The sequence below is a fragment of the Carettochelys insculpta genome, chromosome 11, assembly GCF_033958435.1.
Source record: "Carettochelys insculpta isolate YL-2023 chromosome 11, ASM3395843v1, whole genome shotgun sequence".
Classification (NCBI taxonomy): domain Eukaryota; kingdom Metazoa; phylum Chordata; order Testudines; family Carettochelyidae; genus Carettochelys; species Carettochelys insculpta.
Genome location: NC_134147.1, coordinates 20,375,857 through 20,393,341, shown reverse-complemented (window position 1 = coordinate 20,393,341; position 17,485 = coordinate 20,375,857). Strand labels below are relative to the sequence as shown.

The 17,485-nt window shown below is 53.9% G+C and overlaps 1 protein-coding gene across 2 annotated transcripts; it reads left to right on the top strand.

Annotated features, from left to right (window-relative positions):
* Window positions 1-3,178: 3,178 nt before the first annotated feature.
* On the top strand, window positions 3,179-16,504 carry DPP3 (dipeptidyl peptidase 3). 2 transcript variants are annotated; one of them, XM_075005653.1, is made up of 18 exons: window positions 3,179-3,243; window positions 3,867-4,149; window positions 4,377-4,466; window positions 4,984-5,121; window positions 5,993-6,067; window positions 6,320-6,413; window positions 6,662-6,792; window positions 7,121-7,251; window positions 7,494-7,552; window positions 7,992-8,186; window positions 12,554-12,666; window positions 13,131-13,223; window positions 13,442-13,501; window positions 14,327-14,451; window positions 14,896-15,016; window positions 15,229-15,408; window positions 15,635-15,797; window positions 16,303-16,504. In XM_075005653.1, exons 2-18 carry the CDS (start codon window positions 3,880-3,882, stop codon window positions 16,452-16,454), a joined length of 2,190 nt encoding a protein of 729 aa, XP_074861754.1. In that variant the 5' UTR covers window positions 3,179-3,243; window positions 3,867-3,879; the 3' UTR covers window positions 16,455-16,504. The 2 variants fall into 2 exon arrangements, with proteins under 2 accessions (XP_074861754.1, XP_074861753.1); XM_075005652.1 differs by having other exon boundaries at window positions 3,197-3,286.
* The last annotated feature ends 981 nt before the right edge of the window (window positions 16,505-17,485 follow it).

Genomic DNA, 17,485 nt, shown 5'->3' with positions numbered 1-17,485 from the left:
CCCTGACTGAAATTGGGGCCCTGATATGCCAGGTGCTGAACAGATTGATTTCAGGGCATCCTCCTGCTGGGAGCAGCCTGGATATGGCAAAAGACCATCCCCTTCCCCAAGAGCACTGTCTGGTATTCAGATCAAAGCAAGGCCACACTTTTATAGCTTACATAGACCAAGCATATGCCCAGCCGGGTCTGTCACGCCCCTACAGGCAGCAGAGATGCCATTTCAAATGTTGTTAAGGGGGCAAATTTAACTGAGAACGCAGAGGCTACTTGGGCACCCGAAAAAATATTTTTTCCCCATATGAAATCTTACATAGAGTGCTCCGGGCAGATAGTAATATCTAATTTGAAAGAAAGAAAGAAAGATTGGACTCACTTAGCAATAATATAACATGTTCTGACATGTTGTAGCAAGTGACTTAAAGAACACTGATTAAGTTTAAAGGTTAATGTATATTCTCTTTTGTTACTAACTCAAATACAAGAATGGAAACAAATTATAGAAAAATACAGGTGACTTTCTATCTCTCTTCCGCAGCTTACTGACCTTAGAAGAGATCATGTGACTTTTGCCAACATACTACTCGGGCAGGTTCCCATGAGTTTATACTGCAGTTACCTGGGGCTCCAGTTGTGTTACCCCGACAAACAATAGACCAGAAAATGACTTTAAACAGTAGTGAAGCTGACACTTTCAAGTCACTTTCATAATAATGTCAATACCAAATGTGCAAAAATCAAGACTCAGGGTCACTGAAAATCATGAGATTGGCTTTAAAATAGTGAGATAATGTAAATTAATAGATTTGGTGCTTTTTATGTTACATTCAGCTTTTGATTCCTTAAGTTGCACTGGCATCACATTTTGAAGCTTTCTCTACAGCCACAAGAGCTTGAAACTTTCTGCTTCTTTAAGAATGAAGGCTGAAATAATCACGTACCACTTGATTCCAGGAGCTGAGGCTTTAAGGAAAATGATACTTATCATGAGACTCATAAAATCAAGAGAGTTGGCAATACTTCTGTTCAAAGGCTTGTTATTTGCCAGAAGGGTCTTAAACACAAGGCACCAGCGACTAAGTTGCAGTGTTCACAGGAGAATAGGCTAAAATCAAACACCAAGAAAACTTCATGTTTTAAGGTTGGTGGAAACTGACACTTTTTTTGAGGTATGTCAGAGCTACTCCAGGCAGAAAAGGAAAATAAACAGGCCCAGGACCTCTGAGCAGCTCTTCTTCCTGAGAGAAACTTGGAGGGGCAAATCTTCCAGTCCTTAATCAAGTACAACTTCTGTCACAGTCAATGCAGCCCACCCCTAATCCTACCAAACTGGCACCCTGTGTGTATTACCACAGTGCCTAGAAGCTGAGTCACAGGAGGGACCCCATTGTGCTAGGCACTGTGCAAACTCAGAACACATAGACCTATTCCAGAGCACCCTACAATCTAAGGCTTTGTCTACCCTGCCAAAAACGACAATGTGGTTCACAAGTGTTTTACAGACACTGACAGAAAAGTTTTGCCATGGCAAATGGCTCATTATCAGCAGGCGTCCTCTCCCGTTGGCAATGCAAATCCAGCTTGTAGCAGGTGGAAGTATTTTGTTTGCAAAAATGCTGTGTCCTTCAAATCAGGGGTGTGCAAAGTGCGGGGCAGGCCCCTTCAGGAGGGCATAACATTTCATAAGGGGGTGCAGCGCAAATGGCTGCTAGGTCTCAGGCTCATCTAGCTCATTAAAATTTTGAAATATGTTACTTGTTTTAAGGTATGTGTATTCACATGCATACAGTTACAGAGGTAGCCGTGTTTATCCACACCTTCACAAAACAAACCAGCAGTCATGTAGCACTTCAAAGACTAACAAAATAATTTAATAATTTTCATATTTTCTTTTCTGTTGTTGTTTTATTTTGTTTTCTATCTCGCTGTTATATATTCATCATGCCAGTTCACTTTCAGTACTATTTCCAGATCTGCAGAAGTGGGTCCGCCCCATGAAAGCTCATCACCTTATAAAAGATTTTGTTAGTCTTTAAAGTGTTACATGAGATCTTTTTTCAGATTTAAATACTGATTAATAAAGTTTCTACATGCTACATGCTTATTTTACTGCACATGCTGAAAGTTTTTTCATATGAATGTAACTGAAATTTTCATCAGTTTGGATTACATTAGAGACAGTTTGGTGGGGCTAATTGCAGTGATGAAAAATGGGGCCCAACATAAAAAAAAATCTTACCCCTGCTTTAAATGACCTGACATAAGGTGAATAGTCTTATTGCCTAATGACTAACACTGTTAGTTTTTGTGAGATAGCTCAGTGGTTAGTATTTGTCTTGTACAAAGTAGGGTTGTGAGTTCAACCCCTCTGGAAGGCCTCCCAAGGGTCTGGGGCAAGTTGGATTTTTTTAGAAAAGTGCTAAATTCTGCTGTGAGCGCAGGGGACTGGACTTGATGACCTCTCAAGGTCCCTTCCACTCTGTGAGATGTGTACATATGTAACATGCTCGAGGACTGCTTGCTTTGCTTTGACACAAGATGTCAGAACATGTTAGTATGAGAGAGGAGTGGGTATAATACTTCTTTTTCTTTCTTTATAAGGAATTACATATTATCTGCCAGGATCACTGCATATCAATTATTATACTAAAAATAGGGGGGCAGGGTTCATGTGCCCAAGTAACCTCTGGGAAGTTCCCCCCGCCCAAAAAAAGCTGAATTGTCACCCCAGAGCACAACTGAAAATCAGCTCCCTCCTGTACACGTGCCAGCGGCCACAGGCAGCCCCCCATAAAGTCTCCCTGCCTGGCCGGCTGGCCAGCGTCCTGGGAATTCGGACAAGGCACTTGCACTTGAAAACCAGACTGACCCCCCTCTCATACCCTTGTGCCCCAGGGAATGGGAGCAGGGGCCGCTCCCCTCTGATCCAGTCCCACGGCAGCCGGCCTGGCTGGCTCGCAGGGTCGGGAATGAGAGGTGGGAACCCCTCCCCGCCCCCCGATTGCGTGACTGAACACAGCACCTGGGGCGTCAGACCACCGACCAGTCCTTAAGGTACCGCGTGTGGCAGGGGTGGAGCTTGGAAGGCGCAAGGCTGCCCATCCTGCTGTCCCATTGGCCACTGGAACGTCCGTCTCCCTGGAAGGGCGCAGGGATTGGCGGGCGGTCTAGGGCGAGGTTGTGAATGGGGAAGCTGCCGGAGTCTGGGGACACTGCAAGCAGGAAGTCAGCGCTGCGGCGGCAGGTGGGAGGCGCTGGGCGCGTGCTGTAGCGTGAGTTGGGTGCAGGTTGGTGTTGCACCGCCTACCGACGGGCGCCGCGTGTATGGGGCTGGCGGGGGGGAGCCCTCAGATCGGCGGGAGGCTTTGGAGGGTGGGGAAAGCCCGCGGTGCAGGGGGCATAGGCCTTGGCCGGACTGGGGTGGGGCAGCGGCTGTGAACCAGAGCTGTGGCTGGCACAGGGAGTTGCGGGGGAGCTGCAGGGGTGTGGGTGCAGATGTTGCAGCAACACAAGGGGTGGCGGTGCAATGGGGCCGCCTCTAGGGTGGACTTGGGGGTGCTCAATACAGGATCCCCTACCTGGCCTCCTCTGGGGTGCTGCACCCTGGTCTGGGTGTGTCATTGCACAGTTGTGTGGTTGTGTTGGTGAGCCAGATGGGCTATTGCCGGAGAGTGTGGTCATGCCCCTGCCCCTTCGGCTGCTCTGTGCGGCCTGGCTGTTCTCACTGATGTACTGCTGTAGCTGTAATGGGGGGAGGCATGTGGTGTAATGAGCCTAGGGATGGACATGGAAGTGCTGGGGAGTGGACTCCTGCTTAGCACGCACGCTGTGGCTTGGGACTGAAGAGCAGCTGTGCTCTCCCCACAGGCTGGCCAGTGAGATGGTGGACCCCCAGTATGTATTGCCTAATGATGTGGGGCTGGCACTCCTGGACTGCAGCGAGGCCTTCCGGCTGCTGCTGCAGAGTGAGCGGCTCTATGCCCACTACCTGTCACGGGCCTGCTGGTATGGGGGCCTAATTGTGCTGCTCCAGACCTCACCTGAGGCACCAGCCATCTACGTGCTGCTCTCCCGCGTCTTCCGTGCCCAGGACCCTGACGAGCTGCGGGAATTGGCGTGCTCCATTGGTCTCAGTGACCAGGAGTATCAGGTATTGCTGTACTCAGATCCCTGGGTTCATCCCTAGCTGTGGGAGGGGAGTGAGGTCTAATGGGCTAAACAGTGGGGAGGGGCCAGGAGGCTGGTCTGCTGGGTTTCTTTGGCTGTGGGAGAGAATTGGCTGTTAGTGGTATAGAGAGGGGGAACGGAGCCAGGACTCCTGGGTTCTCCCTGGCACTGACTACCTGGCTGGAACTGACCATTCCTCTCCACATCTAGGCGTTCCTCGTTTATGCTGCTGGCGTGTTTTCAAACATGGGGAACTACAAATCCTTTGGCGACACCAAGTTTGTGCCCAACTTGCCCAAGGTGAGTCTGTGGTTGCAGGGGGCGGAGGTAGGGGCAAATACACACCCAGCCCACAGGTGGCTTGCACAGGACTTTTGGCAAGATGGTATCTGGGGCACAGTGCCTTGCCAGGCCAGACCATTAAAAAAAATATGTCAGGGATTGTGCTAGGTCCTGCCAAGAGGGCAGGGGACTGGACTTGATGACCTGTCAAGGTCCCTTTCAGTTCTGTGGGATGTGTATCTGCGTATATTATATTATAATATGTTTTGGAGTTGCCGTGGGGAGGCACTGCTGCCCAGACACCATCTAGTCACATGCTCTGTGCGAGCCACCTGTAGCAGGGTGTGTATATATCTGCATCACCCAGCCAATCTTCATTCTCCTTTGCTGTCATTGGCTGAAAAACAGGTTCCTGACTGAACTGAACATTCTATGGAGGGAGGCGGGGGAGTTTACTGTCCCCGCCATCTCATGGTTCCAACCCACTTATCCCCTTCCCGGTCACAGCGCAGTCCCTGTCTCCTTTGCTGCGTAGGACAAGCTCCAGCAGCTGATCTGGCAGAGCCAGGCATTCCAGCAGCGGCCGAAGGAGATGGAGTTGCTGTGGGGTAGGTGTGGGGAGCTGTTGTTCTCACTGGACCCGCGGCAGAGACAGCTGGGGCTCAGAGAGAAGGTAATGCCCCACCTGTATATACGCACAATGATTCTGACCTGAGGGGTTGGGAATATCCTGATGGATTAATTTAAATCCATGATTAAACCACTGTTTTGAATCATGATTTAAATCAGCCAACAGGAAACCTAGATTGAAATAACCTACCGTCATCTTGTTTTATCTTTATACTTTTTAGCTGCTGTCGTAAAGAGAGGCATATTCTCATTGGTTGATACAAACCTTTCAAACAGGTTGATTTATAGATTCATGGATTCTAAGACTGCAAGAAATCACTGGGGTCCTCTAATCTACGTAACACAGGCCATGTGCCTGCCTGAATTAATTACTGATTGGGCTGAAGTACTAAATGAAGACGGACGCTTTAGTGCAGAACAGAAACTGAAAGAACTGTGGTTGGAGTAATGCAGATAGCAATGTTTGCTCTATTGTAAGGCTAATAACGTACCCAGGTGCCTCTGCTGTGTGCTCTGGACAGGCAGGCCTTGTGACATGGATAAAGTTTGTCTCTTCCTCACCATTAAGGAGGGTTTAGCCCTGATTGCTCATGTAATTCAGATTTGGAGGAAAGCTCATCCATGCAGTGTAGTGTGTTATGGTGTATTTCTTTCAGTGTTTCAAATGGTTTGCATTAAATTTTGGCCTGGCCAGAGCCTGTCAGGAGTTCAAATGGACTTTGAACCTTTTTTTTTTTTTTTTGGGAAACAAATCAATTAAATGATGAAAAAGTTGGCTGTAAATTTAAAAGTGTGATTGAAAAAGCCAGGGCGAGATAAGGAGACGTGGCTGACCGTGGTGGGCCAGAGGGCATGGCTGGTGGGGGGGAAATGAGGTGAGTGGTTTGTCTGTAACACCCTGCTCTTCCCCGCAGGGCATTACAACCTATTTCTCTGGGAATTGCACTTTGGAGGATGCCCAGCTAGCCCAGAGATTCCTTGACTCTCAGGTACCTGCTGTTGTGCTGACGTAGGACATCTCCCTGCGTCATTGCAGGACAGGCCCAAACCTATGGCTGTGTCTGCTGCCACTGCATTGCTGTGGCCTTGGAGCCCAGAGGGCAGTGCCAAGTACCAGACCTCCTGGGATCTGTGGCCTCTGGATTTCCCAGCCCCCATTCCGATCCCAGCCCCTCTGTGCGGGGCTGTAGGGTCCCCACAGCGCGAGGCACAGATGGGGTAAATCTCTGTATCTCTTGTAGGCCATCAGTGCCTATAACACACGGCTCTTCAAGGAGAAGGATGGGGCCAGGCAGAGATGCTATGAGGTGCGGCTGGCATCCGTGCTGGGCACTGGTAAGACTCTCCCGCATTGGATCCTCTGGTCTATACTCCCCATAGCACCCACCTCTTTGACCCTCTCTGACCTATGCTCCCCATGCTGCCTGGATCTCCCCTCTCCTCTCCTCCCCTCCCCCCATGCCACCCACCGTGCCTCCTGCCTGGATTCCGCCCCCACCCCCCGTGCTAGCCTCTGGCCTGCATTTCCCACTCTCTTCCCCCTGCACCCCTATTACGTTGTCTGTCTCTGGGTCTCTCCCCAGATGCACCTGCTGACCCTGAGCTGGCCCCCAAGCTGGGCTGCTTCGAGTTTGAGGGCTGCCAGTTCCGTGTGACCCGCGGGGACTACGGCCCCCTGCTGGAGAGAGTGGTGGAGAACCTGCAGCGCACCAAGGCAAGTGTGTCCTGCTGCCCCGGCTCTGTGCATGCGGTGTTGGGGAGGAGGTGTCTCGGTGGCTTTTGGACCCTGCCACCAGGGGAAGGTCTTAGTTCTGGAGCCAGAGCGAGAGGATAGTCTTGGGGCCAAAGGGCTAAGCCTGGACTCATGGGTTCTCTGCCCGGTTCTGGGGGGAGAGTGGGGGGGTGCTGGGAGCTAGGACTCCGGGGTCCTCGCTTCCTGGGCTTGAGGCAGGAGTTTATGGAGCAGGTTGGGCAGAGGAACGGCTGAAGCCAGAGGAATATAGTCGTTGTTCAACGAATTGTCTGCCTCTCTTCTCTCCCAGGCTTACTCTGCCAACACCAACCAGGAGCGCATGCTGGAGCATTACATCCAGAGCTTCACCCAGGGCTCCATTGCCTCTCACAAGCAGGCCTCCCGCTGCTGGATCCGTGACAAGGGGCCGATTGTTGAAAGGTGGAAGCTGGGAGCCAGGATGCTGGGTTCTGTCCCCAGCGCTAGGAGGGAAAGTTGGGTTAGAGCAGGGTGGGGCTGGCAGCTCGGGGTTTTGAGGGAAGCCCGGTGCCAAGCAGAGGGGAGAGGGAGAGGGATTCGTGGATAGGGACGTTTGCCTCCTGGGGCCAGTGAACCATGGGCCGGGGAGGGAAGGGAGATGTCTTAGAGTGGCAGGCCATCTAATACGCTCGCTCTCTCAACAGTTATATTGGTTTTATCGAAAGCTACCGAGACCCCTATGGCTCCCGGGGGGAGTTTGAAGGTAAGACACTCTGGCGCCCTATGTCGCAGCCTCAGAAGGCCCTGGGGAAGTGCTCTGTGCACAAGAGTTTGAAGTTGTGGGAGGGAGTTGTGGCTGCAGGGTGGGGGTGAATGTGTACTCTCACTGTTAGGGTGCGGCTGACCGCTGTTGGGGTTGGGTGTGTATATGTGCTTCAGTGTATGGGAGGCAGGCATCCCTTGTAATTGTGTACTTCAGTGTATGGGGGGCAGGCATCCCTTGTAACTGTGTACTGGAGCTCTGTTTTGAGGGTGGTGGGGGTGCATATTGTAATTGCTTTGGGGCGATTGTAGGGGACAGATGTGGTTCTGTGCATCTCTTGGGGTGTTTTGCGCAGGGTTGCATTTGGTGTTGGGTGAGGGGTGGCCGGTTGCAGGGCAGGGAGGCCAGCCCCTTCCGCAGCATCCGCTCTGTCCCCCAGGATTTGTGGCCGTGGTGAACAAGGCTATGAGTGCCAAGTTTGCCCGGCTGGTGGCGTCAGCTGAACAGCTGCTGCTGGAGTTGCCTTGGCCCCGTGCTTTCGAGAAGGACACTTTCCTCATGCCAGACTTCACCTCGCTGGACGTGCTGACCTTCGCAGGAAGTGGGATCCCAGCCGGCATCAACATTCCCAACTGTGAGTGCTACCCATGATCCTCTGCGCCGCCTCAGGGCTACCTGGAGTCCTCCCAGCCTGCATCCCTTCCCAGAACCCCTTGTGCCTCCCAGGCGCTATCCACAAGACTCTCCCAGAATCCCCTGCAGCCGCATCCCAGCCATTGGCACCGGAGACCCGCCTCCTGGTTTGTCCCCTGGAGCTGCTCTCCCCTCGTGGTCCAGGCAATATCCTAGCAAGACAAGATGTGGGGGTGAGGGCTCAGTAGGGGTTCTTCCCCTCACAGTTGGTACCATCCCCCCCACATACTGCACCAGGGGACGCTGTGCTGCAGGCAGTGGATGGAGATTTCAGCAGAGGATGCTCTTGTTACACTTCCAGTGCAGGGAGCGTTTTAGTAATGTTTGCCCCAAAACCAACCCCACCCACTTTGCTCAATCCCCATTACTGCCCATTGCTTCCAGCACGCGCAACACACAGGTGCTGCTGCTGCTGCAACCGGAGCCTCCCCTTTGGGCCCCCTCAGCAGGGCTTCAGTCCTTAAAGGGGAAGGCTGCAAGTAAATCTACCATGAGATTCCCTCTGCCGTGCTACACTCCCCTCCGTCCCCATTTATGAGTAGCGTATAACCTTGTCCAGCTACGTCCCAGCTCATCACTGTCATTGTCATTAGAGCCTCTCCTCCGGCACAAGTTCTGGTACGTTTCACGAGACCTTCTGCGCCGTTCTCCCATTTCTTTCAAATTCAGCAGAAAACTTCTGCAGCCGCTTTAGCTCCACTGTCTTAACAGTGTTTCCCAAAGGCTGTTACTCGGTGGTACTCGACAGGATTTCAAGGGGTACGCAGCAGAAAATAAATGACTAAGTTAAGTACAACTCATTTCCTGCTCCCCCTGGGCCTGGCACAACCCCCCCGGCCTGTGTGGCTCCTGGTTCAACACCACCACCCCTCCCTGCACGGCCCCCAGTTCAACACACATACACCCCATGCACATGGTTCCGGCTCAGCCCCTCCCCCACTCAGCTCCTGCTCACCCCACCCTGCACGGATCCAGCTCACCTCCCCTCCACGGTTCCAGCTTAACCCCCCACAGGGTTGCATGTCCCCAGCTCACCAACCTCCCGCCCCCTGCAGCCCTAACCCACCGCCAGGCTTAACTCCCCTGACCCCTCCCATGGCCCCAACCCACCTCCAGGCTTAACCCCCCACAACCCCAGAATTACCTTTCAAAAGGCGCTCCAGGCGCTCCTGCTGCTTCCCCGGCTGCAGAGTGTGCGTTCCGCCGGGGGAAAATGCCGCCCTCGACTTACGCAAAATTCGAGTGACACAAGGCTGCGTGGGACCACAACGCCTGCGTAACTCGAGGGACTGCTGTATATCCTGGGCCGCGGGGAGGAGGGGCTCCCATTGCTCCCTGTGAAACACTGCTGCTACAAAATGGAGTTTGTGACATGGGCCAGTCGCCTGTCCATGCAAGCCTGGGGCCTTTACAGGCAGACGCCACGGCCCATGTTTGAGAAGGAAGGCGTGCAGGAAAGCCCATGCAGCGCAGTGGGTGCCTCTCAGGCTTCATTGTTCTCTGAATGTTTCTTGGTGGGCCTGAAGAGCCTTTCCCACACGCTGGCTAGCTGCTCCGTGGATGCTCCTCTAGACGTTAACAGACACACAGCAAACGTTCCTATGTTCAAGTTTAGAAATGATCCATGCTCATAAATGGCGCAGGCGTAACCAGGCGACAAGCCTGCACAGCCGTCTCCCTCTGTGTCCTGTACGAGATTTGTTGCAAATATGTCACGGTGGTTGTGACAGTGATGTGTAAAGACGTACCGCCATCCAAAAACGTTGCCTCCTTGTTACCGGTTTCATTGTTTTCTGTGGAGTCTGGACCTTGACTAGACCTTGACCAAGAAATTTGGAACGTGACCAAAACAGAATTGATTACCCCAGCCTTAGACTCTCTTCTTCCCTGTGAAATACTACAGGAATGTTTATCTTCCAACCGCAGTTTTAATTTGCCTGGCCCATCTTTACGGGAGACTCCAGACAAGCACTGGTGGTGCTACAAGTAAGAGGGCACCAGGCACTTTCTAGTCACAGTGATTTTCCTCTCCTGAGGAGCAGATTTTTCAGAACGTGGTGATGCTGGTTTGTAAGCTGCCGTCGTCTGTTGTTTCCATTTCTCTGGCACAGTCTACACCGTTCCCAGTTGCACACTGTGAGTTTATAGGTCAACCAAATGCAGCGTCAGTGGACAAACATGCTGAACGTTGATCTCGTGAACACAAGGACGAGAGCCGTGTACCTCGTTTCATGTACATTTATGGACAAAAATCACTTTATCAAGGGATCCCATCCAATCTCACTTTTTTCCTCCTGGCAAGATTTGCAACATAACCAGCCTGGCTCAGTCTTCCTATGTGCCTGTGGCCTCGGGAATGCCTGGAGTCATGAAAGAGTTTCATTCCTACTAGAGCACTGTAACCTTTGGAGTAAAATTATTCTCAGACTCCACCCCTTGGTCCTGATGGGTCCTTGGGGGGAAACTACATGTTACAACAAAGTCACTGAAGATCTTGTCTACCAGGGTTTCCTGACTCACTGGTGGGAGGGTTGCTTTGGCCGAACCCAGTGGAGTGATCCCTTATGACTAAGGGTGTGTCTGTGTTACTCAGAAGATCGACCCAGTTAGGGTCGATCTTGTGGAGTTTGATTTAACACGCCTGGTAGCAATGCATGAAATCAAATTACCTGGGGTTCAGCAGTCAACCCCTGTCCGCCTCGATATCGCAAGGCGTAAGGGAGGTGTTTCTTCCATGGACCTGCCTCTGTGAAGACAGCCAGGTAAGTCAATTGCAGATAAGTTGATTCTAGCCACACAGTTGCTATAGCTAGAATTGCGTATCTACAGTTGACTTACCTGTCTAGCCTAGATAAGCCCTAGATGGATTTATATCCTCCTTTGCCTCTGTCTAGGTGCAAGAAGTCTCTTGATACAAGCCCAAATCGCTGTGTTGCAGCTGTGAGCTTATGGCAGTCTGGTGTTCTGGTGAGAGTTCTCGTCATGTGGACAGGCCCTCGTGACAATGTATGATGTGTCTGTCTGTGCCCCATAAGACGGGCTTCTTCCAAGGCTGATTACTTGCTCTGCTCCTCAGTGTCCCATCTCTTCATGTAGACCTTGCTGCACCTGCCTTTTGGATTGTATGGGTAATACCAGGTGCCTGTAGCTTGGTTTTCCAGTACAGTCGTGTCTTTAGCACGACATGATATCTTCAGTGGCAATCCGTTTCTTGTGGGGTAGACAAGGGCTGGGACAAGCACTCCCGAGAGGTCTTCTTGTGCTGTTCTTTGAGAGCTGCAGGGGGAGTCCAGATGCATTTTTTCCTGTAATAGGACTTTAATAGACCCTCAGATTTGGCAGGCTCAGATTAGCTTTTCCCTCCTGGTAGCTCCTGAAGCTCAGCCCTGGACAAACTGCCTTGATCAGAGCTGCTGTTGTCTGTCTCGAAGTACCCCTTTCGAATTGCACTTTCAGTTTGCTCGGCCAGGCTGCTTAGGTGTAGCCTGTCCTCTCGGTCAGCGGTCCCCGTCTGTCCCATGGATTTAAGCTCTCTCTTTAGAATCGGTGCTGTCTTCTCTGCTGGGAGTAGCAGATTTGCCACAGTGGTTTGGGTGGTTCATTTCTTTCATGCTCTCCTGAAGCTTTATTTCTGAGTTGTCTCTGATCAAATCTGTGTCAGATCTGCAGCAGTGGGTCCCCCCCACGAAAGCTCATCACCTAATCGTTTTGCTAGTCTTCAAAGTGCAACAGGACTGCTGGTTTGTTTTGTGAAGATACAGGCTAATGCGGCTACCTCTCTGGGTCTACCTGGGTTGTTTCTGTTACCAGCTTGTTTTGCTGCAGCGATGCTCTGACCTTGTAATGCCAGCAACAGACCATCCCTGATCCTCCAGCTCTCCCTGCCCATTTAAGTGGCATACGCTTTTGGTTAAAGCAAGTCAACAGTTTGCTGTCGTTTCACTGGGACTTGTCCCAGAAATGTCCGGAGAGATACAGAGGTCTTTTAAATGCTCATCCTTTGGCTGCTGTAAAAGTCTTTCTCTCTCCATGTGGCATCCCACATGCTGTCCCAGCCATAGTGTTTGAAATTAATTAAATCTTCCCTGGAAACTTTCTCCGGCAGCTTTTAGGGAGGCTCATCTGGTGAGGTCAGTGGGTTCAGTTCAGCCTCTCCTGGCTGGAGTGGAACACTCTCTCTCTGCCGCCTTTGCTGATCTCAGTGTCCGAGTGCAGTGCTAGGGGCTGTCATGCTGCAGGGAGAAGGTTTTGGGGGCACAGTGTGAGGCAAGTGGGGCTGAGCCGACTCTCCTTTCGTCACCCCTCCAGATGACGACATCCGCCAGACTGAAGGCTTCAAGAACGTGTCACTGGGCAACGTGCTGTCAGTGGCCTATGCCACCCAGAAGGACAAACTTACCTTCCTTGCTGAGGGGGATAAGGTATGGCGGAGCTCAGAGGCGCGGGGGTCGCAGAGATGCGTGCACTGGGGGAAGACCAAGGCTGGGGTGCAGCGGGGCAGGGCTGAAGGATACTGGCAGAGCTGTCAGGGTTGGAGGAAGGTCAGGGCTGGAGTAGCTGGGTGCAATGGGTCAGGGCTATGGGGTACTGGCAGAGCTGTGGGGAAGGGGAGTAGAGGGAAAGCCAGGGCTAGGGTAGCTGGGTGCAGTGGGTCAGGGCTGAAGGGCAGTGGTAGAGATGTGGGGGAGGAATACTGGGGGAAGGCCAAGGCTGGGGCAGCAGAGCGCAGTGGGTCAGGGCTGGGGGACACTATCAGAACTGGAGGGTGGGGGACGGCCAGAGCTGGGGCAGTGGGTCAGGGCTGGGGAAGGCCAAGGCTGGTGTAGCAGCGCCTGTGCGTGGGGAGGGAGGGGCCGGGCGCGCTGAGCCTGGGGCTCTCTTGCAGGACCTGTACATTAAGTGGAAGGGGCCGTCGTTTGAGGTGCAGGTTGGACTACACGAGCTGCTGGGGCACGGCAGCGGGAAGCTTTTTGTGCAGGTAAGCGTGGGGCCGGGGCCGGGGCTGGGGCCTGGGCTGCCTGTACGAACAGCCCCTGGGCTCCACATCAGAAGAGGTGGCACCTGCGCTTCAGGCCCAGGGTTGGGACACTGCTGCGCCCTGTAGTCTAGCCAGCTGGTGTGGCTGGGCAGTGCTGGCTGTGGGTGGTGGGCAGGGCTGGGATGCCCCGTGGGTGCTCACGTGTCCCCGTTCCACAGGAGAAGGACAACACCTTTAACTTCGACAGGGACACGATCAACCCGGAGACAGGTGAACTGGTAAGGGGGCTGAGAGGGGAAGTGGTGGCAATGGGGGAGATTGGGGAGAGCCATGGTCTAAAGGGGGGAAGGGAAGGGACAAAGCCACCTTAGACTGAACATGTTTGATCCACTTGGGGGGGCCCCCACCTGCCAGCCCTGCACCCCGACCCCTTCCACGTCCTCATCCTGCCTTCTTCAGGCCGCTCCCCCACGTTATCTGTAGCAGTGCTCCTCCGCCTTTTTTCTAAAGCGCCCCTTTTTCAAAAAATAAGTACGCCCAGACGTCCCTCATGTGCCCCCACGGGGACGTGCGCCACCGGTTAAGAAACATGGTCCTAATATAACCTGAGGTCTTGAAACAAGTGCCTTCCAACCTGTCCAGATTAGAGCCCCCTTTCCTGGAGTCAGAAATTGCGTCCCACCAAGTCGCACCTCACATAAAAACTGCCCACACGAAAACATCACGGCAGACGACTCCGGAACACTTGGTGACTTTCTGCCACCTTATTATCCAACATGTGGACTGGAATAGAAATACTGCACGTGCCTTTCAGCGTCAGGCGTGGGAAGCCGTAGAAACGAGTCACAGTCTGAGTGAACGTTTAGATTGTGCTGCCTTCACTAGTGTTTTTTATGTAGCTGGTTGTAAAACTAAGCAAATATCTTGATGAGTTGACGTGCCCCTGGAAGACCTCGGTGAACCCCCAAGGCTACAGGTACCTCTGGTTGAGAAACACTGATCTAGAGGCCCCCACTGGGTACCAGTGCTTGCCCTGTCTCCCCCATTACTTAGGTGACTCCCTGAGGTGCCAGCCCTGCTCCCCAACCTTGCCCTCCCCTCAGGTCCGGAGCTGGTACCAGAGCGGTGAGACGTGGGACAGCAAGTTCTCCACCATCGCATCAAGCTACGAGGAGTGTCGGGCCGAGTGTGTGGGGCTCTACCTCTGCCTCAACAAGGATGTGCTGCGGTGAGGGGCCTGTGTGGGGAAACAAGGACTGTCACTGGTCCTGGGCGCAACAGGCAGAGGGGGCCCACTTGAGTGGCGTGGGGAGGGGAGGCCTGTTCCCTGGGTGTGGATGGGGTGATGAGGGGGGAGGTGGATCTGTCCTGCGGATATTGGGTGGGGGGTGTCCTTGTTCATGCCCCCACAATTGTTATATCCAGGTTCCCCCCACCTCCAGACACATTCTGTGTTCTCGGCTCTTTGCTGAGGGACCTTGTGTATGTGCAGGGGGCTCATTCGGGTGGATCTTGGCTGGGGGAACTTTGCAGACCTTAGGGTGGGGTTGTTTATGGGGCCAGAGGAGGCATCCTGCAAAGTTTGGGAGAGTCAGGGCTAGGAATTCAGCTGGGGGCTGTGAGGTGTGGGGTTACCCCTCAGGCTGCACTCATTCACTCCCCTCCCCACCAGGATTTTTGAGCTGGAAGGGGAGGCTGCAGAAGACGTGATTTATATCAACTGGCTGAACATGGTGCGCGCTGGGCTGCTGGGACTGGAGTTCTACACCCCTGAGACCGGCACCTGGCGCCAGGTGAGGCGGGGGGGCAGCGTGAGCCCCCTAAAAGGAGGCAGAGCTGCCCTGAACTCCCCTTCTTGGAGGTGCGTGTCAGGGCTGCAGTGTATGGCGGTAGCCAGGGTTCTCACCCAGCCCCAGGACGGGAGTGGGATCTAGTGGGTGGGAGCAGGTCGGGGCTGGCCGCCAGGACTCCTGGCTGACGACTGCACCTTGCTGCTCCCCACCAGGCTCACATGCAGGCGCGCTTTGTCATCCTGCGGGTGCTGCTGGAGGCGGGCGGGGGGCTGGTGACGCTGCAACACACGACAGGCGCCGACGGCAAGCCCGACGCGCTCATCACTCTCGACCGCAACAAGATCGTGTCCGTGGGGAAGCTGGCCATCAAGCAGTTCCTGCGCAAGCTGCAGGTGAGGGGTGGGGCTGCAGGGGCTCAGTGGGGGGTCCCTCTTCTCAGTCACGGCAGGCCCCAGTGCAGCTGGGGGTGCTGTGCTACTCAGCGGTGGGGGTCAGTGAGGCAGCGCTGTTGCCGTGAGAGGGACCGTGGCAGGGCGGTTGGGACCATGGTTGGGTTGGGGGCCCAGAGGAGTCCTGCCAGCAGGGGCCTGGCTGGGGCTCAACCTCCTTGTGTGGCAGGTGCTGAAGTCGACAGCTGACGTGGCGCGGGGCCAGGAGTTCTACAGGCATTTCTCGACGGTGACGGACGAGGGGCCCGAGCGTTTCCTGAGCCTGCGGGACACCGTGCTGCTGCGAAAGGAGGCACGCAAGATGTTTGTGCAGGCCAACACCCGCCTGGAAGGTCTGGAATCCCCAGCACTGCCTAGCCCCCGTGCACCCCATTGCAGGGGAACACTGCCTCCTCCAGGTCCCCCAGGCTCCCCCATCCACCCTGCTCTGTGGTAACTCTCACCTGGCAGGTACAGTTCTGCCCCACAGCTCCCACACCAGATGCCCCTCTTGGGTAACTAGACCCCTGGGCTACAGGCCAAGCCAAGCCACGGCTTACCCCAGTCCTGGGCTGGGAGCTCAGACCTAGGCCTTGGTGCCGGGGCAGAGGCAGGGTGGTGGGCAAAGCTTAATGCCCTGGGGGGTGAGTGATGTGGGGTAACAGGGTGGGGGCAGGTGGGAGAGTTACAGAAGCAGGAGATGGGAGCAATATAGGGTGGGGGTGCAACACCGAACCCCGTCTCACCCCCTTTCCTTCTACAGGCAGGGGCATGATGTGGCTGGGGTGTGAGTGAAAGAGAGAGGCTGGGGGGTAGACAAGGACAATGCCATGACCCTGTCTCCCTCCTCTTCCCTAGGGGAGGACGTGACCCTGGTGCAGTACGAGGGCACCGCTGCTGGACTGATTCGCTCTTTTGCCGAGCGATTCCCCGAGGACGCTGAGCTCCTAGAACGCCATCTGCTGGAGCTGTCGGACGCCGATGCCCACTTCTGGGCAAACCAGTGCTGAGAGCAGGGTGTCCCTCGCTGCGCTGGGGATGCAATACACGCAGCTTTTGTACCTGCCTCTTGTCTCTTTGTGCTGTGTCTGATGTGTCAAAGGAGGATCAGCTCCCAGCATGCATCTCACATAGGCCTTAATGAGCCTTCTCACCACAACCTCAGCAAAAAGGCAGGAGGTTTAGTGGGCCATAGAGACTGACACCCCAAAACACAGCCGTACAAAACACAGCCCTCTCCCAGGAGGAGAAGAGAGCATGTAGTGGAGGCTGCAAAGGCAAAGCAAGGCCAAGGGCTGGAAGATTGAATATAGACAGATTGAGCCATCATCTCTGGAGGTACAGGGGTTCACCATCACTTGCCTTAAAGCAATGAGTGTACAAGGGCCCAACCCCTGCTGTGGTCTCATACCAGCCATTCCCGCCCCCCCCACCCAGCTAATGTCCTAGGCTCCCTAGGTCCCATTAGGGCAGCCACTGGTGGGGTGGGGGGTGACACAGGACCTGGGGCAGCTGCCATGAACTCTCCTACGGAGGGAACAGCTCTGTCTACCAGTCAGGTTGGCAGGAACCTTGGGGTTTTTCACTCTCCTGTACAGCATGGGATGCAGGTTGTCTGCTGGGATTAGCTAGATGTGGACCACCTCAGCACTTCCTAGCTGGTGCAGGGGTCTTCTGTGCCCCAGGGTCTCTCATGTTCTTTGCATGGGTATCAGCACAGATTAGTCTCCTGAGAGCGAAATGCTTTTGTGTCTCACAGATCTTGGGCTCTAACAGGAGAAACTTGAGACTAAACAGCCTGGTCAGACAACAGGATTTCCTAGTCCCTTCTGGCCTTAAATTCTTTTAAACTGACTTTGGATCCCAGCACCCTCTCCTGCTGCTCTAACCTATCTGACTCCTCCCACCCTTTCCAAGGATGGTTGATATGTTGGGCCTGTCCCTTTCCTATTGTGTCACAGGAGCGTTATGTTCTGCCTGCAAAACTATTTGGAGCATTGGGAGCGGGGACTCAATTCAGCCAGGAACTCCAGGGGACAGA